Below are 19323 nucleotides of genomic sequence, written 5' to 3'. Positions count from 1 at the left end.
TTTAACCCAAATTTGTTTTGCTGTAGTTTATATTCCTTCATATGTTAATCTCCTTTTTTCCAAGCTAAACATATTTAGTTCTCTCAGCCTTTCCTCATATTCCAACTTTCTTTATTGTCTTTATTTTTTTCCTCTGGATCTTCTCCAGTTTTCCTTATCCTTCTTAAAATGTGGGGCTCAGACCCACACATAATATTTCAGCTGAGGCCTAACCAGGGTGCTGACTAGCATGGTGTCATCACTTCCTGTGTCTTACATGCAATGCTTCTGTTAATGCAGCCCAAAACTCTTGCTTTTTTGTGACTACATCATATTGTTGACTTTATTGAGTCTAGAGCAGTGGTTTTCAACCTTTTCATAGTCAGGGCACGCCTCCAGTGGAGAACCAGTGTTGGTTCTACCTGAGCTTACCTCGATGCTGCGGACCCAGGCGATACTGCCTCCTGATAAAACCGCCCATGCCTGCTGCACAGCCAGCTGTGGTATGTGTGCACACTCCTGCTGCATTAGGGCTTGGTTCAGAGAGGAACAGTTCCATGCACCCCTCTTTTCCATGGGGAGCGTGGGATGTGTTGGCTTAGGAAGGGCTGCAGCCGAACCAGCTCCTGCCTGCTTTAGGTTGAACAGATCCCTAATGCAGCAGATGTACCTGGCTGCTGCTGTAGCAGGAGTGCCTTCATCACACTATCACTGTTAAGAACCACTAGTCTATAGTGTAATGAAATCCCCAGCTTCTCATCAGTGCTGCTGCCTAGGTAGTTATTTCCCATTCTGTTTTTGTGCAGTGTTTCATAGTTGGTAGGGTTGGAAGGGAGCTGAGCAGATCATCAAGTCTGACCCCCTGCCATGGCAGGAAAAAGTACTGGGTTCAAACGACCCCCAACAAGGTGTTTGTCTAACCTCCTCTTAAAGACCCCCAGGGTAGGAGCCAGCACCACTTTGCTTGGAAGTTGGTTCCAGATCCTAGCAACCCTGACTGTGAAGTAGTGCCTCCTGATATCTAGTTTGAATCTACCCTCTGCCAGCTTGTGACCATTATATCTAGTCAGTCCTGGTAGCGCTCGGGGGAACAGGGACTCCTCCAATGCCTGCTGGTCCCCTCTGACTAGTCTGTAACAGGCCACTAGATCCCCCATCAGCCTTCTCTTGTGGAGGCTGAATAGGTTCAGGTCCCTTAGCCTCTCCTTATAGGGCCTGCCCTGCTGGCCCCTGATCATGTGAGTGGCCCTCCTCTGGACCCGCTCCAAGTTGTCCACATCCCTCCTGAAGTGCGGTGCCCAGAACTGGACGCCGTACTCCAACTGCGGCCTGACCAGTGCCACGTAGAGGGGGAGGATCACCTCCTTGGACCTGCTTGAGATGCATCTGTGGATGCATGACAAGGTACGGTTGGCCTTCCTGACCACGTCACCACAATTTCGACCCATGTTCATTTTGGCATCAATAATGATTCTAAGATCCTTTTCTGCCTCTACGCTGACAAGAAGGGAGTTCCCCAGCCTGTAGGTATGCTGCTGGTTCTTCCTCCCTAAGTGCAGTACCTTGCACTTGTCAGTATTGAATCCCATCCTGTTCTCATCCGCCCATTCCTGTAACCTGTCTAGGTCCGATTGCAGCCTATTCCTCCCTTCTAGCTTGCCCACATCCCCCCACATCTTAGTGTTGTTAGCAAATTTGAACAGGGGGCTTTTTACCCCCTTGTCCAAGTCACTGATGAAGGTGTTGAACAGTGCTGGTCCAAGGACCGAGCCTTGGGGGACCCCACTGCCCACATTCCTCCAGGTCAAAAATGACCCATCCACCACCACTTTCTGATGTTAAGCTATGGGTACTGTACAAGTTGCCTTTTGGCACCCTTTCTTAAATTAGTATAATGACACTTTTTTCTCTGTTCAGGGATCTCCAATCACTGCAGAACTCCCTGTGCATTTTGTAGGTCACTGTGGACCTACTTGAACAGAGATTCCTTGTCAATCAAAAGATTTAGTTGGAGCTTTGAAAAATCCATATAACAGAAGTTAATCTGATCCTCATTAAAAAAAATGAAATAAGTGACTACATCTTTTCTTGAACTGTCAGTGTACACCCACAACTAGGTATATTAATTATAGGAATTCTATATTCTATAGGAATTATTTTATAGGAATTGTACATTCTGATGAACTTATGCTGGCAGTTGAAAAAGGCAGAAATGAATAACTTGAGAGTGCACCTTAGTGGGTGGTAAGGGAAAAAGTTAATATCTTCTTGTCAGATGGAAACAAACTCCTGAATTACCACTGAAGTATCACAGAACATTTTTTTTTAACTTTTAAAAAAATTTCTTTATATGGGGGATTCTGATTCTTGAATAATTCCTTTAGGAGAAAGTGTCACTTCCAGAAGTTTCAAGTTTCCTTGCGTGTCTTAGACCAGAGGAATCCTTAAGGAGGGGGACGATACTGTGGGTGGAGGTAAGAACTGAAACTGCTTCTGTTATTGTGGTAATCAATATGTCCTTCAGTAAACCACATTAATTTTTTGGTATGAGTTATAGCTTATGTTTTTAATTCTCTATTTTGTGTGTGTGAACTACCTTAATGCTGATCTTATTTTGTGCCTAGGTGGTAAGATTTGTGCTTTTTACCTGGAAACTATGATTTTTAATGTTAAGAAGGTATTAATTTTGACTGTAACAAGTCATTTGGCAGGTTCTGAATTAAAAAAAATACATGCATCTTCACTGCGTATTGAAGGTTATTTAAAAAAAAAAAGTTGTTCCTTTCCTCCTTCACTGACTGTGAATTCTTCAGAAAAAAGTCTCCTTCTTGAGGTAGCACTTCTGTTGTGTTTTTGCTGTGAATGAGGAGTGGCATTAAGGCTGCAGTTTTCAAACTTTTAGAGCTGAGCCTCCCTTTGAGTTAGTTTTGTTCGTGCCCCTGCCCAACCCAGATGGAGAGACATGCAAAATATGCTTTCATAAACTTAACAGAGACTAACTCAACTTAAATTACCCAATTAAATTACCTATACTCAGAGATGACCCAAGCAGGGTGTGGGGCCTGGGGCAAATTGGCCTGTGCGGTGCCCTGCCCCTGGATGTGAGGAAGTTGGCGGTGGATTCAGCAGTGGGGGTGGGTGCTGAGCTGCTGGATGTGAAGCTGGCTGTGGTGCAGTCGGCACAGCCGCTCCGCCCAGGTCCATGGGGCTCCCCCAAAGTGTGGGGCCTGGGGTGGTCGCCCCGATTCGCAACCCCCTAGGAACAGCCCTGCCTACACCTGTAAGTTTCAAATTCAGAGATTGAAACTGATATTCACAGATACTGTACTTACTGACTTCAGGTGTTTCAGCTTCTGCCTTTCGTTTTAAAACAGTATCTTTTGGCAATAAGTACTGATTCATTTTCACCTCGTAATAATGTGAAAAACATTGAACTCATCATCAGAATCAGCTGCACTGCACAAATGGTGGTTGTAATTTTTGTGTTGTAAGAGTAGATAGGATAGGCTTACTAAACCAGAAGGTGGGAAATGTAGTTGTTGCTATGGAAATGATCACTGGCTTAATTAAATACATTGTAACACCTGTGAAACCAGTTGCAAAAGGTTCACTCATACTATTTCAGTGTGTGATGTTGTCAAGTTCTTGTTGTATATTGATAATTAAAAAAAAGTAATATATGCCTTGTGCATGGTGCCCCCTCAACATTCCTTCATGCATTTAACGGAGTTTAGATATTCATATCAAATTAGCCGAAAAAGTACATGCGTCTGTTTGCAGAGGCATAACAGGTGAATTAATTAATAATGATGGATAGTATCTACTTGTGATGTATAAAAGCTTAAATAGGCATGGGCATTTTAAAGGAAATTACACATATACACAAAAAGATAAAGACACATAGAAATGAAAGCAAATGAACTTAATGTTCATACGCAGAAGTGGATCCAGGATTTTATGAAGGGAGATGAAGGAGCAGTGACTGGTGCTGCAGTGGTGGGTGCACCCCCTTCCCCAGCCTCCTCTCACTTCACCCAAGCCCCTCCTTGCACCACAATGTGCAGACCACACTATGGGACTAGCAGCTGGGGACTTCTAAGTCCTCAGAATAAATAAGAATTCCCCCCATCCCTTTCCCCTGCCTGCTGCTGTCATCCGAACTGTCCTGGAGAGTTTGGGCACTCCAAAACTATTTCAGCTGACCTGTGAGCTGGGCTGGGCTCAGCCTGGGACATTAGTGGCAGGTGGGTTCCCCCTCCCTGTGTTTGTTTCGGGGCTGGATGGTGGGGAACTTCTCTTCCCTCCACCAGGGAAACCTAGCAGGAAGGAGGAAACTCTAGCTGCTGTCCCATGCTGAGGCCAGCCCCCATGCAGTCCAGCTGGAGCAGCTCTGGAGCTCCCCTTGCTGCTGGGACAATTGCAGCAGCAGGCAGGAGGGAGGGCAAGGTACATGCTTCTGAGCACTGGGGTGAAAAGGAGAAGAATTCTTATCTTTGGGGACTTAAAATGGTCCCCAGTTGCTGCTCCTGCTACGTGGTCAGAAAAGAGGGGTGCAGGTGCACCACTGCACCCAGGGGCAACGCGTAGGTGCATGTGGCTGTGCACTCCCTGCAAAAAGGTGCTGCTGACAGTGTTGGCGGTGCCTGCAGGCAGTCGCTGCTCACCACCCCACCAATGGCAGTGCCATCGGTGTCTGCAGGCGATCCATGATCGCCCCTGGCTGCTGCCGATGGCGTCTGTGGGAACTCCCTGCTCACTGATGCCGGGCTCCTGCTGCCGCCCTCCCACCGGTGCAGCTGTGCCCCCCCAGCTGCTGGGGTCACGCACCGGTCATGACTGCACCCCTTCTGGATTTGCCCCTGTTTAGAATACTTTTTTTTTTTTTTTAAGAAAACTAATATCCATTGTATAGTTGCAAGCAGTTTAATGTATTGTTATGTATGTAGTGGCAGGTCTACATTACACATTTTTGTATAACTATTAGTGAAAAGTGTTATCTGTGACTGATATAACTTTCAGCAGCCAGATTGTTTGCTCGTGGGTAGATGCTTTTTTGTACTGATAAAAAGTTGCTGCTCTCCCAGGAGAACCCACAAGTATACAGATATTCAGGCTTTGTCTCCAAATTAAAAATGCCTGGTACAGGAGTAAAATGACCTGGGGATAACCAGAGTTAAATCACTCCCAGGAGAACTTGGGAGAACAAATGTCTGTATATGCAATGGCTTCTCTCAGAAGAGAAGAGTCCTCTAGCATCTGCCTTCTCTTCTTGAGAGAGAGTCTGTCACTTGCTGGACTCTTCCAGTAGAGAGAAGAACAGTCCCCACAGGTTGACCATGAGCAGTCTGGGGCAGTCAACCAGAACTTCCCCCTATGCCCTGCTGCCATCTGTTGCCAGGCAGACTAAGGAAGTTTGCAGAGCACACAGATATGTGGACACCGCCACCCCAGCAGCACAGTGTCAGCATTACAGGCTTTCTACTCATCAGGGCCTCAGCATTCAAATGTGTGTACACGCCGTTCTGGGTAAGTTGCTCTACCAGGAGAACAAACCTCAGAGAATTCTCCTAGATAATTTGAATGTATGCATGCAGCCAAGTGAAAACTTGTAGATATGTTTATAAATAGTAATGTATTTGTTTTATTTAGCTTTGCAGTTGGCTGTGCACTAATGACGGCCACTTCAGAAAGTCCATAAAATGTGATCTTGAGCATCAAGAGAGATCATCATTAAGTACATATGTACTTACTCTTGTTGAAGATTACCTTAAGACACCACCATCTGGAAGTAAGTTCAGATAATATTTATGAATGTATGTATCTTAAGTGCAGAGTCTAGTGTCAGAATATTAAGGTTATGAAATCACTTATTCAAAAATTGTGCAAGTAGGATGAAGGTTTTTGGTACTGAGTTAATCTGATTAAACGCCGCATCCCAGCCAGGTTTTAGAATTCTTTTTTAATGCATATTAAATGCAATGTTTTTTAAGAACAAACTGGAATAAAAAATAACATTTGAAGAAAAAAATTGTAACTGCATTTATTCTTGTCCTTGCTTTGCATTTTAATGTTGCAGTATTGCTAGTTTTTTTGTGTATTTTTCCCCCCTCTTTCTCCAGCCCACTTTTCAGGGGAGATAGTTAAGTTGTTCATGTAAATAGTATTTGCAGTGGAATAGACTAGTAATAGACTGCCTAAGGAAGATGTAAAATCTTCTTTATTGGAAGTTTTTAAGAAGAGTTTGGATAAGCATTGGATACGGTTGCTATAGGAGTCACATTCCTGCATTCATACAAGGTGATCTCTGAGGTCCTTCCAACCCTGTGATTCTAGGGTGCACGGTTTAAAAAATCCACAGTCTTTACGAACAAAACTTGTATAATAAACACCCTGGAAGTTATTACCCACAGAACCTTGTCTACTCTGGCTACCCTGGAACTAACACACTTACGGAGATACAGATATGCTGTATTTTTAGTCAGAAGCTTTCTGCACATCTTTCTTGAAAGTTACTGTACTCTGTTCAAGAGCATAGCCTTTGGACTTAAAAAAGGCTGTGTGCTTACCTGACCTCAGTGTAAACAATGCTCATTAGCTAAAGGAATAGCCTGCTTTCCATTCTCGCTGCCTTATGTCTGTAACAACCTTGAAATTGATGGGACCTGGTTATTTCAAGGCTGTTTTAGAAGCCTTGAAATTGACAGCTCCTCGTCTATTAATTATGCAGTTAAGTTGAGTACAGTTATTTTACAAAGTAGATAGTGAGACCAAAGCGTACCTGTGCACTCGCCTGATATGCAGATAACTGGATATTATTATTTTATTAATGGGATCAGTGCTGTGTTGTGCAATTAAGCAAATCACATACTAAACCTGCAAGTGTCAGAGGGAAGTTCACAATAATTTTTGGAGCCTAGTCTTCAGCTTATTAAACTTGAAATATTTGTAATCCAAAAGGCATGTAGAGTCTTCTCTCTTACATTGCCAAGTACTTCAGATATTCTGAATTTATTTTACAATCATTTTCTTTCAAATATATCTCTTTGTGCATCTTTGACTATTGTGTGAGACCGATCATGTTGATAAAATGCATGCTCCTACATAAGGTTTATAAATGTGAAATGTCAGAAGCCAGACATGTTAAATTTATCCCTCTAGAGAATAAGTGTGTGTCAGTTTTTAGTACTAGTGAGTACATCAGAACAAGATCGTATCATTAGAAAGTTAATTTTCTAAGATCTTTTATGATTGGAGATGCTCCAAAATATCTCATTTCTCTCATGATAATTAGAGCAGACTGTTGAATTACTAAGTGTGTGGGGGATGCATGCTGCACAGGTCATACCAGTGCAGGATATTGCTGCCCCCTCTATCCCCCTTCTCCCGAACAGCAGTGTGCCTCCCCCACTATACTGCGATATGCAAGCCCCTCTGCTTCCCACTGCACTGCAACATGCGGGTGCCCTGGCCTCACCTCACCTTTCTGGCTGCACCATAGTGTGTGGGGACTCTGTGGGCTGCACTGTGTCACCCCATACTCTCAGGCAAGGGCAAGAAGTGGAAGCTGCAGGGAGGAGGAGCATGGAGACCTGCAACTGGAGTGAGGGGTAGGAGCAGTGGCTGGGTGGGAACCTGGAGCCCCAGATTAACTGCTTGTGAACTGCCAATTGGACAGCCCTGAATTAGAGAATCTAAAATTGTTACCAAATTCATTTGGAAATTTCCAAGGTATACTTTTTCCTAAGAACAAGTTTGGCAGAACCTCCCTATCTTCTGAAATGTGTATTTAACCATTGCTTTGGAGCTCTAGGTGAGATGAATAAGCAAACTTCTTATTATAAAAATAGAAAAGCTATCATTTTACTTGACCTATCCACATTTTATAAATAGCTTGTTGAGAAAATTACACTTGTAAGAATGACAGGGATGTAACTGCTTGTCTGCTGAAACTCCAGAGCAGGTCTTTATATCCCCAGAGTTGGAAATCCAAAACTCATCTCAAATGATAGCTCTTAGACTCTTTTATAGCAAACAGTTTGTAAAGATTTGCATTACTGTATTTCTGTTTAAGGGAGCTGAATTTTTCAACAGGATTTACATACCTCCCAAGCATGTGAAGCTGCTTCGAAAAATCTCAACATTTTTTTTTAAATGTACTTAAATAAAGCAAATTATTGAAAGATGAAGCATATAACCTGTTTTTTAAGATAAAGACCTGTAGATTCAGCACTTCTTTAACAGAAGAAGAAAATTCAGCTAGTTTAAATTTATATATAATAATTCAAAGCTTGTTACAAATCTTTAGCCTGACTTTTAGTAATTGAATCCATTAATCATTTATATACCATTACCTTCTGCTAATAGGATTGTAAATAAACAACATTAAAAGTTAAAGAAAATTACCATACTGAGTATTTTTTTTAAATACCATGGAAACACTAAATTATCTTTATTCAGGGGAAAGTTGCTTTATGCCTGACTGGTTTGAAGCTAAACTTGTTGCTACAGTGATTCTGCTGGCTGCAGATGTAGAGGAAATGAAGAATAAACACAGGTAAGTTTTATAAATTTAATTTTCCCATCAATTTTTTCTTTTGGGCTTGGTTCAGATCTCACTGAAATCAGTGGGATGGGTGTTCTTGACTTCAGTGGGCTTTGAAACAAAATGTTAGTCCTTGCCTTAGCACTTGTCACCTGGTAAAATTTTCAAAGGTGTCAAGATGACTTATCAGCTTGACTTGGGCGCTTTAAATATACATTCAGTAGATGATTCTCTTCTTAATTTTTGTTTTTGTGTAGTGAAAAAATCAACACAAAATGGATTGAATTGAAGGCTTTCTTGTACCCTCTTCTGGATGTTTTGCTGAAACTTGGCACTAATGTTTATATACCAACACTGAAAGCTGATAAAAGCCTACAACTGCTGTTGAAGTTATTACAGACCTGTTCGTTAAAATGTTCTAATCCACAGGATGGTTAGTAATATCTTAAGTATATTGTCCTATATTGTTTATTGTTAAACTAAAATTATGAGGTATTTGTTGTGTTCAAATTATATTGCCAAATATTATCAGTTTTTAATTAATGTAGCAGTTGCATTACAGGCTTCAGTGTTTGCAGACTTTAGTGTTTCACAGTAAGCTTTCAGTAGTAATTACCATTCCTGATAGCTAGTAGTACTAAGGGGGAGTTAGTTGCATTTGGTTTTGGCTTGTACATTATTAAAAGAATTCTTAAATAGTTTTTAAATTCAGAATCTTTATGACTAATGATTTGCGAACAGTGCTACACAGGAGTTATGGTGAACTGTAATAGAAATTAGTAAATTTAACAGTTAAATATGTAGTTTGATTTTCCAAACAAATTAGCGATATTAGACTTCTACAAATGCAGTCAAATGAGCCAGTTTGAGTCATTTTAATAAACAGTGAACATTGGTGATAAACCCAGTATGATTTGGAACATCTTTGAATGTGTTCATTTTATTGCAAGATCCTGGCTGGTTTCTCATTTAATTGAACCTTTTACCTGTTCAAAGTAAAGCAATGTTGACTGTTAAATCATCACAGAAAATATCAGGCTTTGATTGGCCTCCTGTGGCCTTTCCCACAGATGTAAAAATCAATATGGAAGACCTTGAAGAAATTCTCAGAGATGTCTCTGAATAACTCTTCTAGAAGCTAAAGCTCTGCTTCATAGCTGCCAGTTTCATAGCAGATCCAAAAAGAAAGACTCCATTCTTGTGCTTTTATATCCTCTCTTTGTTCTATTGAGTCATCTATTTTAGAGCAGCAAGGGCATACAATGGCTTTTGGTTTCATTTCAGTACTGATGCATTATCCCTGTTTCTTGTGGTGCCAGTTAGGGGTGCACTGATAAAGATTTTTTGGGCCAGTATCGATGGCTGATTATTAGGGAGCCATATTGGCCGGTACCAATCTGATTGCCAATATGCAGTCCAGCAGCTTGGAAAACAGCATCCGGCTGGTAAGTCTGTTGTGGGGGAAGGGGTGGAGAGGAGGGAAGGGGCATGGGGATGGGGCAGATCGAGGCCCCTGCAGTGAGGGGGGTAGGTGCTGCCCGGCCGAGGCGGGGTGGGGCACGGAATGGAACTGGCAGCTTGTCTGGTGGGGTGTGGCGGGGGGAGAGCGTGTCCTGCTGCTGTGCACACCCCAGGGAAGTCATGGGGGAAATGTGCCCCCTGATCTGTGCATGGGGCAAGGGTGGGCCGCTGCTGTGGGCTGGGGCCAGGGACAGTGCCAGGCTCTTCCCCACAATTCATCGTAGACCACCCCATAGCCCCCTCGTGCCGCCTCCTGGCCCAAGCACAGCCACGGCCCAATCCCCCTACTGGAAGAGCCCGGTGCTGCCCCCACTCCAGCCCGCAGTGGCAGCCTGGCTTCACTCCACACAGATCTGGGGGTACATGCCCCCATGCCTCCCCTGGGGTGTGCGTAGTGGTGAGATCCATGTCCTCTGAATGAGCCTCTCACGTCTCTGTCCCACACCTCGCTCTGTCCCGGCTGGGCAGTGTCTGCCTTAGCCTCAGCCCCAACTCCAGCTCCACTTCTTTCCTCACCGCAGGCGCCTCGATCTGCTCTCTCCCCCACACCCTTTCCTTTCCTCCACAAGAGACTTACCAGCCAGACACTGCTCTCCAAGCTGCTGCGGCTGCACGCACGCACATGGCATTTATCAGCCACATTATTGGCCACATCAGCCAAAGAAACCTGGTTGCTGTTAATGTCAATTTTCCTTTTATCGGTGCCAATACAATATGGGACCAATGTATCGGTGCACCTCTAGTGCCAGTAGGGCACGGCTCACCTGAATAGTGCCTTGACTTATGTTAGTGACTGAATATAACGTTTTGCCACATTTATTCATTTCAGTCTCTACTCTTGTAACTTATGTATGTCTTCATCTGTAGACTGTCATGGGAATGTATTTTGTGTTCTTACGTTTCATAGTCAGACTCTATCCTAAACTTCCTTTAATGGTAAATACTGTTGTTTCAGTTATAATCCTTTGTTCTCATTAGCTCATAATTTCCTGAAAATAAGTTTTAGGGTGAAGTAGTTTTTGGTTGTGCTCTACTCAAAGATAAAATACTTGAGGAAGTATTAAGAAAGTAACATAACTCTTTTCACTTCTGAATTCATATAAAAAAAACTATTCCCCATTAAAAAAAACCCCAACGCAACCTGCCACAGTCCCCAAATTACTAAATGTAGGTGCCTCTTACGTTGTCCCCTGGAAGCATTGGGCAAGTGACATTTTTGCCTACAGTGATCTTTTCTAATGCGCATGCTCATTCTTCAGTTTGCCTGAAGCCAAAGGATTATTTTTTCAAACACATATATGTATGATTGCAAGTATGATCTTCTTGGTGAGGTATATAATCTTAGCCTTTAATATAAAAAGACAGACAAGGTTCCTTGGGTGAATTTGATATCTTTTATTAGACCAACCCAAATGGTTGGAGAATAGTTATTAAGCAAGCTTTCGAGTTCAAAAACCCTTCGTCAGGCTAAGGAAGTTTCAACAGTTGGTGTGTGCTCTTCCTGGATGGAATGAAAAGTAAAGAAGCCAGGGGCTGGGCTGGGGAGTCGGTTGCCAGGCAGATTATAATGTATCAAAAATCCAATGTCTATGTTTAGTCCATGACCTCTAGTATCCAGGAGGTTGATGAAATGGAGCTCATAGGCTCATCTCTGGGAAGTGTTGTGTTGTGTTTAATATAAAAAGGCACTTTTCCAGCTTCAAAGGCAGTTGAAGGAATTTTGCTCTAATTTTTTTCTTTTGAGAAACTAAATGTTTTTGTAGAGAGAGTAGAGAATAAAGAATGTTTCAGAGAAGTATGAAATTTGAATGTGAATTGAACCTGTTCTACAGCCTTATCTTTACTGTACAAAGTCAAGACTGAGCAACTCTTGTAATAAAGATTAAATTAGTGCTCACACATAATTAGGATTATTGGAATGCCATAATGCAATGTAATGAACTTTGAGAACAGTTCTAACTACTATGGATTCCCAGTTAGTAAAACCCTAGAGTATATGCTTAGATAGAAAAACTATTCAGGTGCTTATAAATTAAGCATATGCTCAGGTGTTATACTGGATTCTTTAATTCCGTGGAGTCTCAGAACAGAAAAAATGCCATATGCCTGAAGAAGTGTGATAATACCTGAAAGCTTGCAAGAAATGTTTCCCCAACTACTCAGTTGCTCCATTAAAAGATATCATATCTACCCAAAGAACCTTGTCTACATATGTTCTTAGACCAGCTATAACCAAAAAAACCTAGAACGCTGCGTTTGAGGTTTTTATGGACGTCTTTTTAGGTATTAACTTGCATTGGCATCTGATAAACGCAGAAAGTGACAAACTAGAGGTTTACTTGGCTATTAGTAGGACACCCTAATTTATCAGCTTTGATGTGGAACTCTGAATGCCCTTCAGATATACTAAATATTTTAAATACTAATTTAAGGGATTTTCAACATATAGTTTAATGTATTTTTTAAGAAACAGAGCATTGTACATGTTCTTCAGCATAGGATGCCTAAAGCTAAGAAGAAGAAAAATGATAAATATTTCTTAAAAACTCTTATTCTTATGTCCTGTGCAGTGGTTTATAATCCTCTACCTAAACAGAGGCATATCCTCTCAAAAAGAGTCCATTGAAATACTGTACAGTAAAATAAGCAGCATCTGATTAAACTAAATACGTAAGGACTTGAATATTCCTGTAGAAGCTGGCTATTGTAATGGAATCCACTTTGTGTAATATGCATCTGTAACAAAGTATTTTTTCCATTGTGTTAGTGATTTTTTTTTTGTTTGTTTTCTGTACAGATGGGGTATTAACTTTTCTCTGGAAGTGTGTTGAGACTTCTGTAGACAGTGTTTTGGATTTTGTTCTCCGAAGGCTTACTACAGGTGATTTAAACACTGTAAGTATTTCCTGAAAGACTTGCTGTCTACTTGTTTTGGTGCATTTTTGCTTGTTAATCTGATTCAGCAGTACTTTTTTACAAGTTTCTAAACAAAATGCTTCCAATCCTCAGAACATCATTTTACATAGAAATAGTCATGGTAAACTTGTTTTAACAGTAACCTGCTGAGACATGTCGGGTTTTTTTTCAGTGAAGGGAATTCAGCAAAGATGACAATACAAATGAAAAATTAGTTGGTTTCTTTTAACCATTAAATTGACTTTGTAGTTGGCATTTGCAACAGAAAATGACAAGGAGCTTTTTATATTTGCCCATATGATATGTCACTGCTCAGATCTAAAATCCAGCAGAGGTACTGACTGAGTGGATTTAGGAGGTATGCATCTGTCAGTTTGAGGGTTTGGGGTGTTTTGGTACTTCCTGCAGTCACATTTCTATTGTCCTGCTCCCATTGTATTGTAGTGTATTACAGGCTTGTGAAAATTTTAAAATCTTCCCATTTTATTGTATTAGTGAAAGTCTTAAAATGATGCATTGATAGTCAGTAATGTTTAACTACCTAAAAAACTGCGAATCACCATTTGTATGCATCAGACTGACACAGAACTCTGTAAAGAGTTAAAAGTGTAGGTCCCTTATTGAACGGAGAGGGTAAGTTAATAATATACTATGCAGGAAAGGCTGTTGTGTTTATTGCCTACTTTTTCAGTCTTATAGAGAGTTAATTATTAGATGAGAGGCACAGTCAGTCTTGGGGATGAGGTGTAGGTAATCAGCTAGTAAAAGGAAAGAACAAGTTAAAAATTACATAGATAAGACGGATGCTTTCAAATCAGCAGGACCCGGTGGGATTTATACTAGAGTAATCCAGGAATTGGCAAAGTAATTGCAGATTTGTCTTTGAGAATTGTGGAGCTTGTGAGGTATTTCAGAAGATTGGAGACGGACAAACAGTGTCCAACTTGAAAAATGGAAAAAAGCAGGATCCAAGGAATTGCAGACCAATCAGTTTAATTCAGTACCTATAAAAATAGTGGAGCATACCATCAGTCAATTTCTAACGACCTAGAATTAGAGGTGCACCAATACATGGGTCCCATATCGGATCGCAGCTGCAGCACAGTACACGGGTGTACAGGAGCGCAGCCTGGCAGTTTGGAGAGCAGCCAGGTTCAGCTGGTAAGTCTGTCGTGAGGAAAGGGGTGGGAGGGGGGGCAGATTGAGGCCCCTGCAGTGAGAGAGGGGTGGGGCAGGGGCAGGCACAGGCACTGCCCACTGAGATGGCACAAGGCACAGGATGGATCTGCAGCTCATCTGGGGTGGAGGCGGGCTCCTGCTGCTGCATGCACCCTGGGGGGGCCTGGGCGGGCGTGTGTTCCCAGATGTGTATGCAGGGCAAGGGTGGGCTGCTGGGCTGGGGCTGTGCTGGGCTCTTCCCGGCGGGGGCTGTGCCTGGCTGCATTTGGGTTGGGCGGTGGCGGTGGTGCTGGGAGGGGGCTGAGGGGCTAGTCACCCCAACATTTTCCGCAGCCCCCCCCTCCCAGCACTGCTGCTGTCCGCCCCTAGCGCAGCCCAGCCCAGCCCAGCCACCCACTGGGAAGAGCCCAGCGCCAGCCCCAGCCAGCAGCAGCAGCCTGTCCTTGGTTCACATGCAGATCTGGGGACACCCCATGCCCTCCTGGTTTGCGTGCAGCTGCGGGAGCTGCCCCCCAATAAACACAACCCTGGCTGGGCAGCCCCTGCCTCAGTCCCACTCCTTCCCTCACCGCAGGGGCCTCTATCTGCCTCCCCCATCCCTTCCCTCCAGCCATCTGTTGCCCCACAACGGACTTACCAGCTGGTTGCCGCTTTCCATGCTGTGGGGCTGCATATTGGAATCGGATTGGTATTGGTATCGGTGCACCCCTACCTAGAATGTATCAAGGTGATAACTAGGAGCTAATGTAGATTTGTAAAGAACAAATTATACTTAATCAACCCAGTTTTTCCTTCCATGATAAGGTGATGGCTCTTGTAAAAACAAAAAACAAAGCAAACAAACAAGACCCCCAAAAAACAAAAAATCAAAGTGAAAGCAGTGCGTGTAATGTACATGTACTTTAGTAAGGCTCTTGACATTATTTCTCACAAAACAAGTGAGGTAAAGAAATATAGTCTAGAGAGGAAACTAAGAGGGTTTGTAAGTGGTTGGAATAGTGTGCTCACAGAGTAGTCATCCATGACTCGATGTTAGACTGGGAGGAAATATTTGAAGTTTCATAAGGGTCTGTCCTGCATCTGGTGCTGTTCAGTATCATTATTAATGTTTTGAAGAATGCAATTGAGTGTACGGGTATGCTTAGCAAATTTGCCAATGGCATGTAGCTGCGTGGGGTAACAGACATTTTAGAGTAGCTATTTTCAAATTGAGGTACATGTACCCCTGGAGATACTCAATGCTAAATTTTAACAATGGTGATGGAGCTTCTGATTAGTCTGTATGCAGTGAGTAATAGCATTTCTGCATGTAGATATTGGTATTGACACTTCCCAAAGATGCACATGCAAGGTGTAGGGGTACAGTCAGCAGTATTTTGCAGATAAAGGGGTATACAGCTAAAACGTTTGAAAACTACGTCTCTAGAGAAAAATATCACCTTGATACATTGGAAAAGTGTGTTAAATAAATAGGATGAAATACACTGAAGGCAAGTGGAAAGTACTATATACCTGAAGTCCTCTGTTCAATTTGGGTATGCCATTTCAAGAAAGATGTGGACAAAATTTGTAAGCATCCAGGAGGGAGCAACAAAAATGATGAATGGTCTAGAAAACAATGAAATGAAGAAATGTTGGAGGAATTTGAATTATGTAGTTTAAAGAAGAAAAGACAGGGAGGGATTTGATCAATCTTCAAGAACCCATAGGATGGGTTAGAAAGAGAATGGCAGTCAGTTCTTTGTTGATATGGGATATGACAAGAAATAATAACTTGAATTACAGCATGGGAGAATTAGTTTAGATGTTAAAAAGAACATTCTAATGATGAGGGTGTTTTAAGTACTGGAACTTATTATCTCGAAGCTGTTTTTTCTCCATTGCTGGAAGCTTTTATGCAGTTTAAGCTTGTGTCTGACATGTTTTAGATCAGAGGTGCTTAACCGCTGGCCCATGTACCTGTCATTCATCCTGCGGGACTCATAGGTCTGGAAATTTGGTGGGGGAGCGGTGGCAACACTAATTTCCACTTTGCTGCTAAATTTCCAGCCCTGTGGGGGATCATGCGGACTGGACAAACATGGCCCTGTGTGTTGGGTCACGATGGCACATGGGGCTGCTCTTCAGTCAGAAATGGGCCTGCAGCAGGATTAGCATGCAGGATTGAGTCGGTACACAGGGTTGGGTTTGCACGTGGCAGAGCCAGTATGCAGGCCCAGGTCACCGCACTGGATCACACCTGCAGACTGACCCCACACTTGAGAATGAGGAAAAAGATAAAATGGTGTGAGCATCAGGGACTGAAGGGACAGAAGCAACAGGCCAAAAGATGAATGTGGTAGTGAAGCAAAGTAAGAAGATAAATGAGAGTCTGTTTTTATCCTAGGACTCTTATCTGTGATGAGGAGATATCTTCAGGAGTAGGGAGGGCAGTGGTGAGTTTGGTAAAACTGATTGCCAAGGCCAATATGGGAAGAAGGGCAAAACTTCTCTTCTAGGTGGAAAAGAAAATTGGAAACTTATTTCAATGTGTCGGGTTTTTTGCTGCTAACGGTTACTCAGAGATCCTTGAAATAGATGGGAACTGGGTAGAAAAGGAGAAGAACTGTCCCTAGTTACAGGAAAAGAAAACATTTTAGTGGTTGTGATTGCTCCTAACTTTTTTTATAGAAGCTGTTAGTTGTGTCTGATTTTTAGTTGAAAATTTTCCCCTTTTAATGCTAATTTTTTTTCTTCATTTGAGGTTTCAGATTTGGATCGTTGTAATTTATACTTGGCTTTAGTATCAGAGCTGGTAAATTTATCATTGAACATTGGTTGGAAAAAGGGACTATCCATCTGGAATTTCATCTCTTCTTTGACAAATGCCTCTATTCATAGTCTGCAGGAGGCAAGCAGTGAACAGGTAATTTTTAGATGCTTTCAAACAACAGGGTAAAGGAATGGCTGATTATATGATAACATTTGTTAATGAATATAATATTTTGCAGAATACTTAGGTAATTCATTGGCAGTTAAATATTTCAGGTAAATGGTCTGTAGCTTAGCTGCAAAAGGACATATTTAGTATTGCAGTACTATAATTCTCTGTTAACTTACAAAACTGCTATGTAACAAAAGCAATTTATTGGTTGTAATAATGGATTGTGATGTTGAATGCTTTTTCTTCAGCTACAGTAAAAGGTTTGATATCTTTAAAATAGAATAAACTGCAAGCCTGTTCCTCAGACCCTCATATGAATACACTGTTACATTTTCAAGATCAAGTACACAATGATAAAGATGAATTTTATATCATAGTTTCTGTATTAAAATACTTTTTACATATAAAGCCAAATATATGTTTAGCAACAAAAAGAAGAAAATAAGATATTAAATATGAGAAATATGTTTGAATTAATACTGCTAGAGAGCCTTACATTTTTGGAATTTACTGAAATGAGTTTTTGATCTGGGAGCATTTGCTTTATCAAAAATATTTTTATAGGGATTTAATTTCCTAAGTGTATTTTTGAAGGCAGCATGAAGGGAGAAAGAACAAGAAATCTTTTAAATTCTTTTTTTAACACGTAAGGCAAGCAAGTACCTTACAATTTGCTGCATCTTTCAGTGGAATTTTTAAGCTCCTATAACCAACAAGTGTTCACCTAAAACTGTTCACATGAGACCTTCAGCTACTTCTTTTGAAATCATTGTTAGTTTTATGATTAACTACAGTTGGGTGTCTTTAAGTTGTGAATGTGTGTGCAATGCATCTTTTAATGCATGTGTTTTGCTTGAAGGATACTCTCTGCTCTAAGTACATACCATAAATTTTTTCCGTCATCTGTTGGGGAAAGGAATGAGGAACAATTTTCTGTTCCTGATACCTAAAGGCATTCAGCAAATATTCTATGATAATCCATTATAACTTGGTTTTGAAAATGGCCAAGCACATTGACAGTATGCATTGTCAATTATAAGTAATCTGCTTCTCTGCCCCATCGATCCTCACTTGAACTTGTATGATTTTTTACAGAAATCACTTTAATTAGTACTAAACTGAATCTTGTACGGTAGGAAGTCACATAGTTTCTCTTGCTTCCTACTCTTCTCAGATGGAATATATCTCCCTCTTAGGAATGACTATTTTTGTCTTCTAGACCACTTTAGTTGCTCTTGTTACAAGCTTGGATTGTGATTTCATGTGCCTGAATTCTACTTTTTGGTTCGGTTTTCCATAGCAGAATTTAAGTTTAGAATTTGCGAGACAAATTGATGTGTGGCTATTTGAATAAACTGTTTAAAATCAATTTGCTATAAATAGAAAATAGGAATTTAAGGCCGACCTTAGTTGCAGGTCAACCATAACTGTAGGTGCATAAGTGCTAGAATATTCTGGAGTGAGTTTCTGTAATTTGCGGGATACAGTACTTACTTGTTTTTTCTCTATTTTTTATTTTGTAGTCAGGTTTTCATATATATTGCTATATTTTACCTTACCAGAGGAAATTGCACTACGTTTTACTCTTTATGCTTAATTTTAATTTACCAGGAACCAAAACTTGAAGAACAGATTCAGAAGGTAGTTAGTATGGCATCACTAACTGTGGTGTGTGAGATTATTGATCAGAAACCCGAACTGCAACTTGAATCTCTGCAACCTGTTGAGACCCTAAAAAGATTTATTTCTTCTGCTCAACTTAATCAGGTATTAAAGAAGCCATCTTCTATTGAAGAAAAAAGTAGGTATGTTTGTGCTACGAATCATGTATGAATCATTCTCCATGATAAATTTTTTAACGCCAAGTAAAGCAAATCTAAAATGCCTGTCTTATTTAGTGCAGGGGTTTAGGTTGTAGCTGTGTTGGTCTAAGGATATAGGCAGACAAGGTTCCTTGGCTGAATTTGATATCTTTTATTAGACCAGCCCAAATGGTTGGAGAATAGTTATTAAGCAAGCTTTCGGGTTCAAAAACCCTTCGTCAGGCTCAGGAAGCTGCAGCAGTTGGTGTGTGCTCTTCCTGGATGGAATGAAAAGTAAACAAGCCAGGGGCTGGGCTGGGCTGGGGAGTCAGTTGCCAGGCAGATTATAATGTATCAAAAATCCAATGTCTATGTTTAGTCCCTGATCTCTAGTATCCAGCAGGTTGATGAAATGGAGCTCATAGGCTCGTCTCTGGGATGTGTTGTGTAAATTTCCCTCT

General features: G+C 41.4%; 1 protein-coding gene across 7 annotated transcripts in view; it reads left to right on the top strand.

Moving 5' to 3' along the window:
• TARBP1 (TAR (HIV-1) RNA binding protein 1) overlaps positions 1 to 19323 on the top strand; it is an 82199-nt gene that overhangs the window by 17299 nt on the left and 45577 nt on the right. For 6 of the 7 annotated variants that reach the window (XM_014523865.2, XM_025213402.1, XM_025213398.1 and 3 more), the window contains 7 exons: positions 2364 to 2453; positions 5629 to 5767; positions 8437 to 8533; positions 8779 to 8954; positions 12840 to 12937; positions 16881 to 17042; positions 18672 to 18865. In XM_014523865.2, coding sequence (XP_014379351.1) covers positions 2364 to 2453; positions 5629 to 5767; positions 8437 to 8533; positions 8779 to 8954; positions 12840 to 12937; positions 16881 to 17042; positions 18672 to 18865 — 956 coding nt within the window. The remainder of the gene's footprint in view (positions 1 to 2363; positions 2454 to 5628; positions 5768 to 8436; positions 8534 to 8778; positions 8955 to 12839; positions 12938 to 16880; positions 17043 to 18671; positions 18866 to 19323) is intronic. The other variant, XM_014523868.2, reaches the window with a different exon arrangement.

Source organism: Alligator sinensis, unplaced genomic scaffold (genome assembly GCF_000455745.1).
Source record: "Alligator sinensis unplaced genomic scaffold, ASM45574v1 scaffold93_2, whole genome shotgun sequence".
NCBI classification, from domain to species: domain Eukaryota; kingdom Metazoa; phylum Chordata; order Crocodylia; family Alligatoridae; genus Alligator; species Alligator sinensis.
Note: the sequence above shows the minus strand (reverse complement) of the source record. Positions and strands in the feature narration are given on the sequence as shown.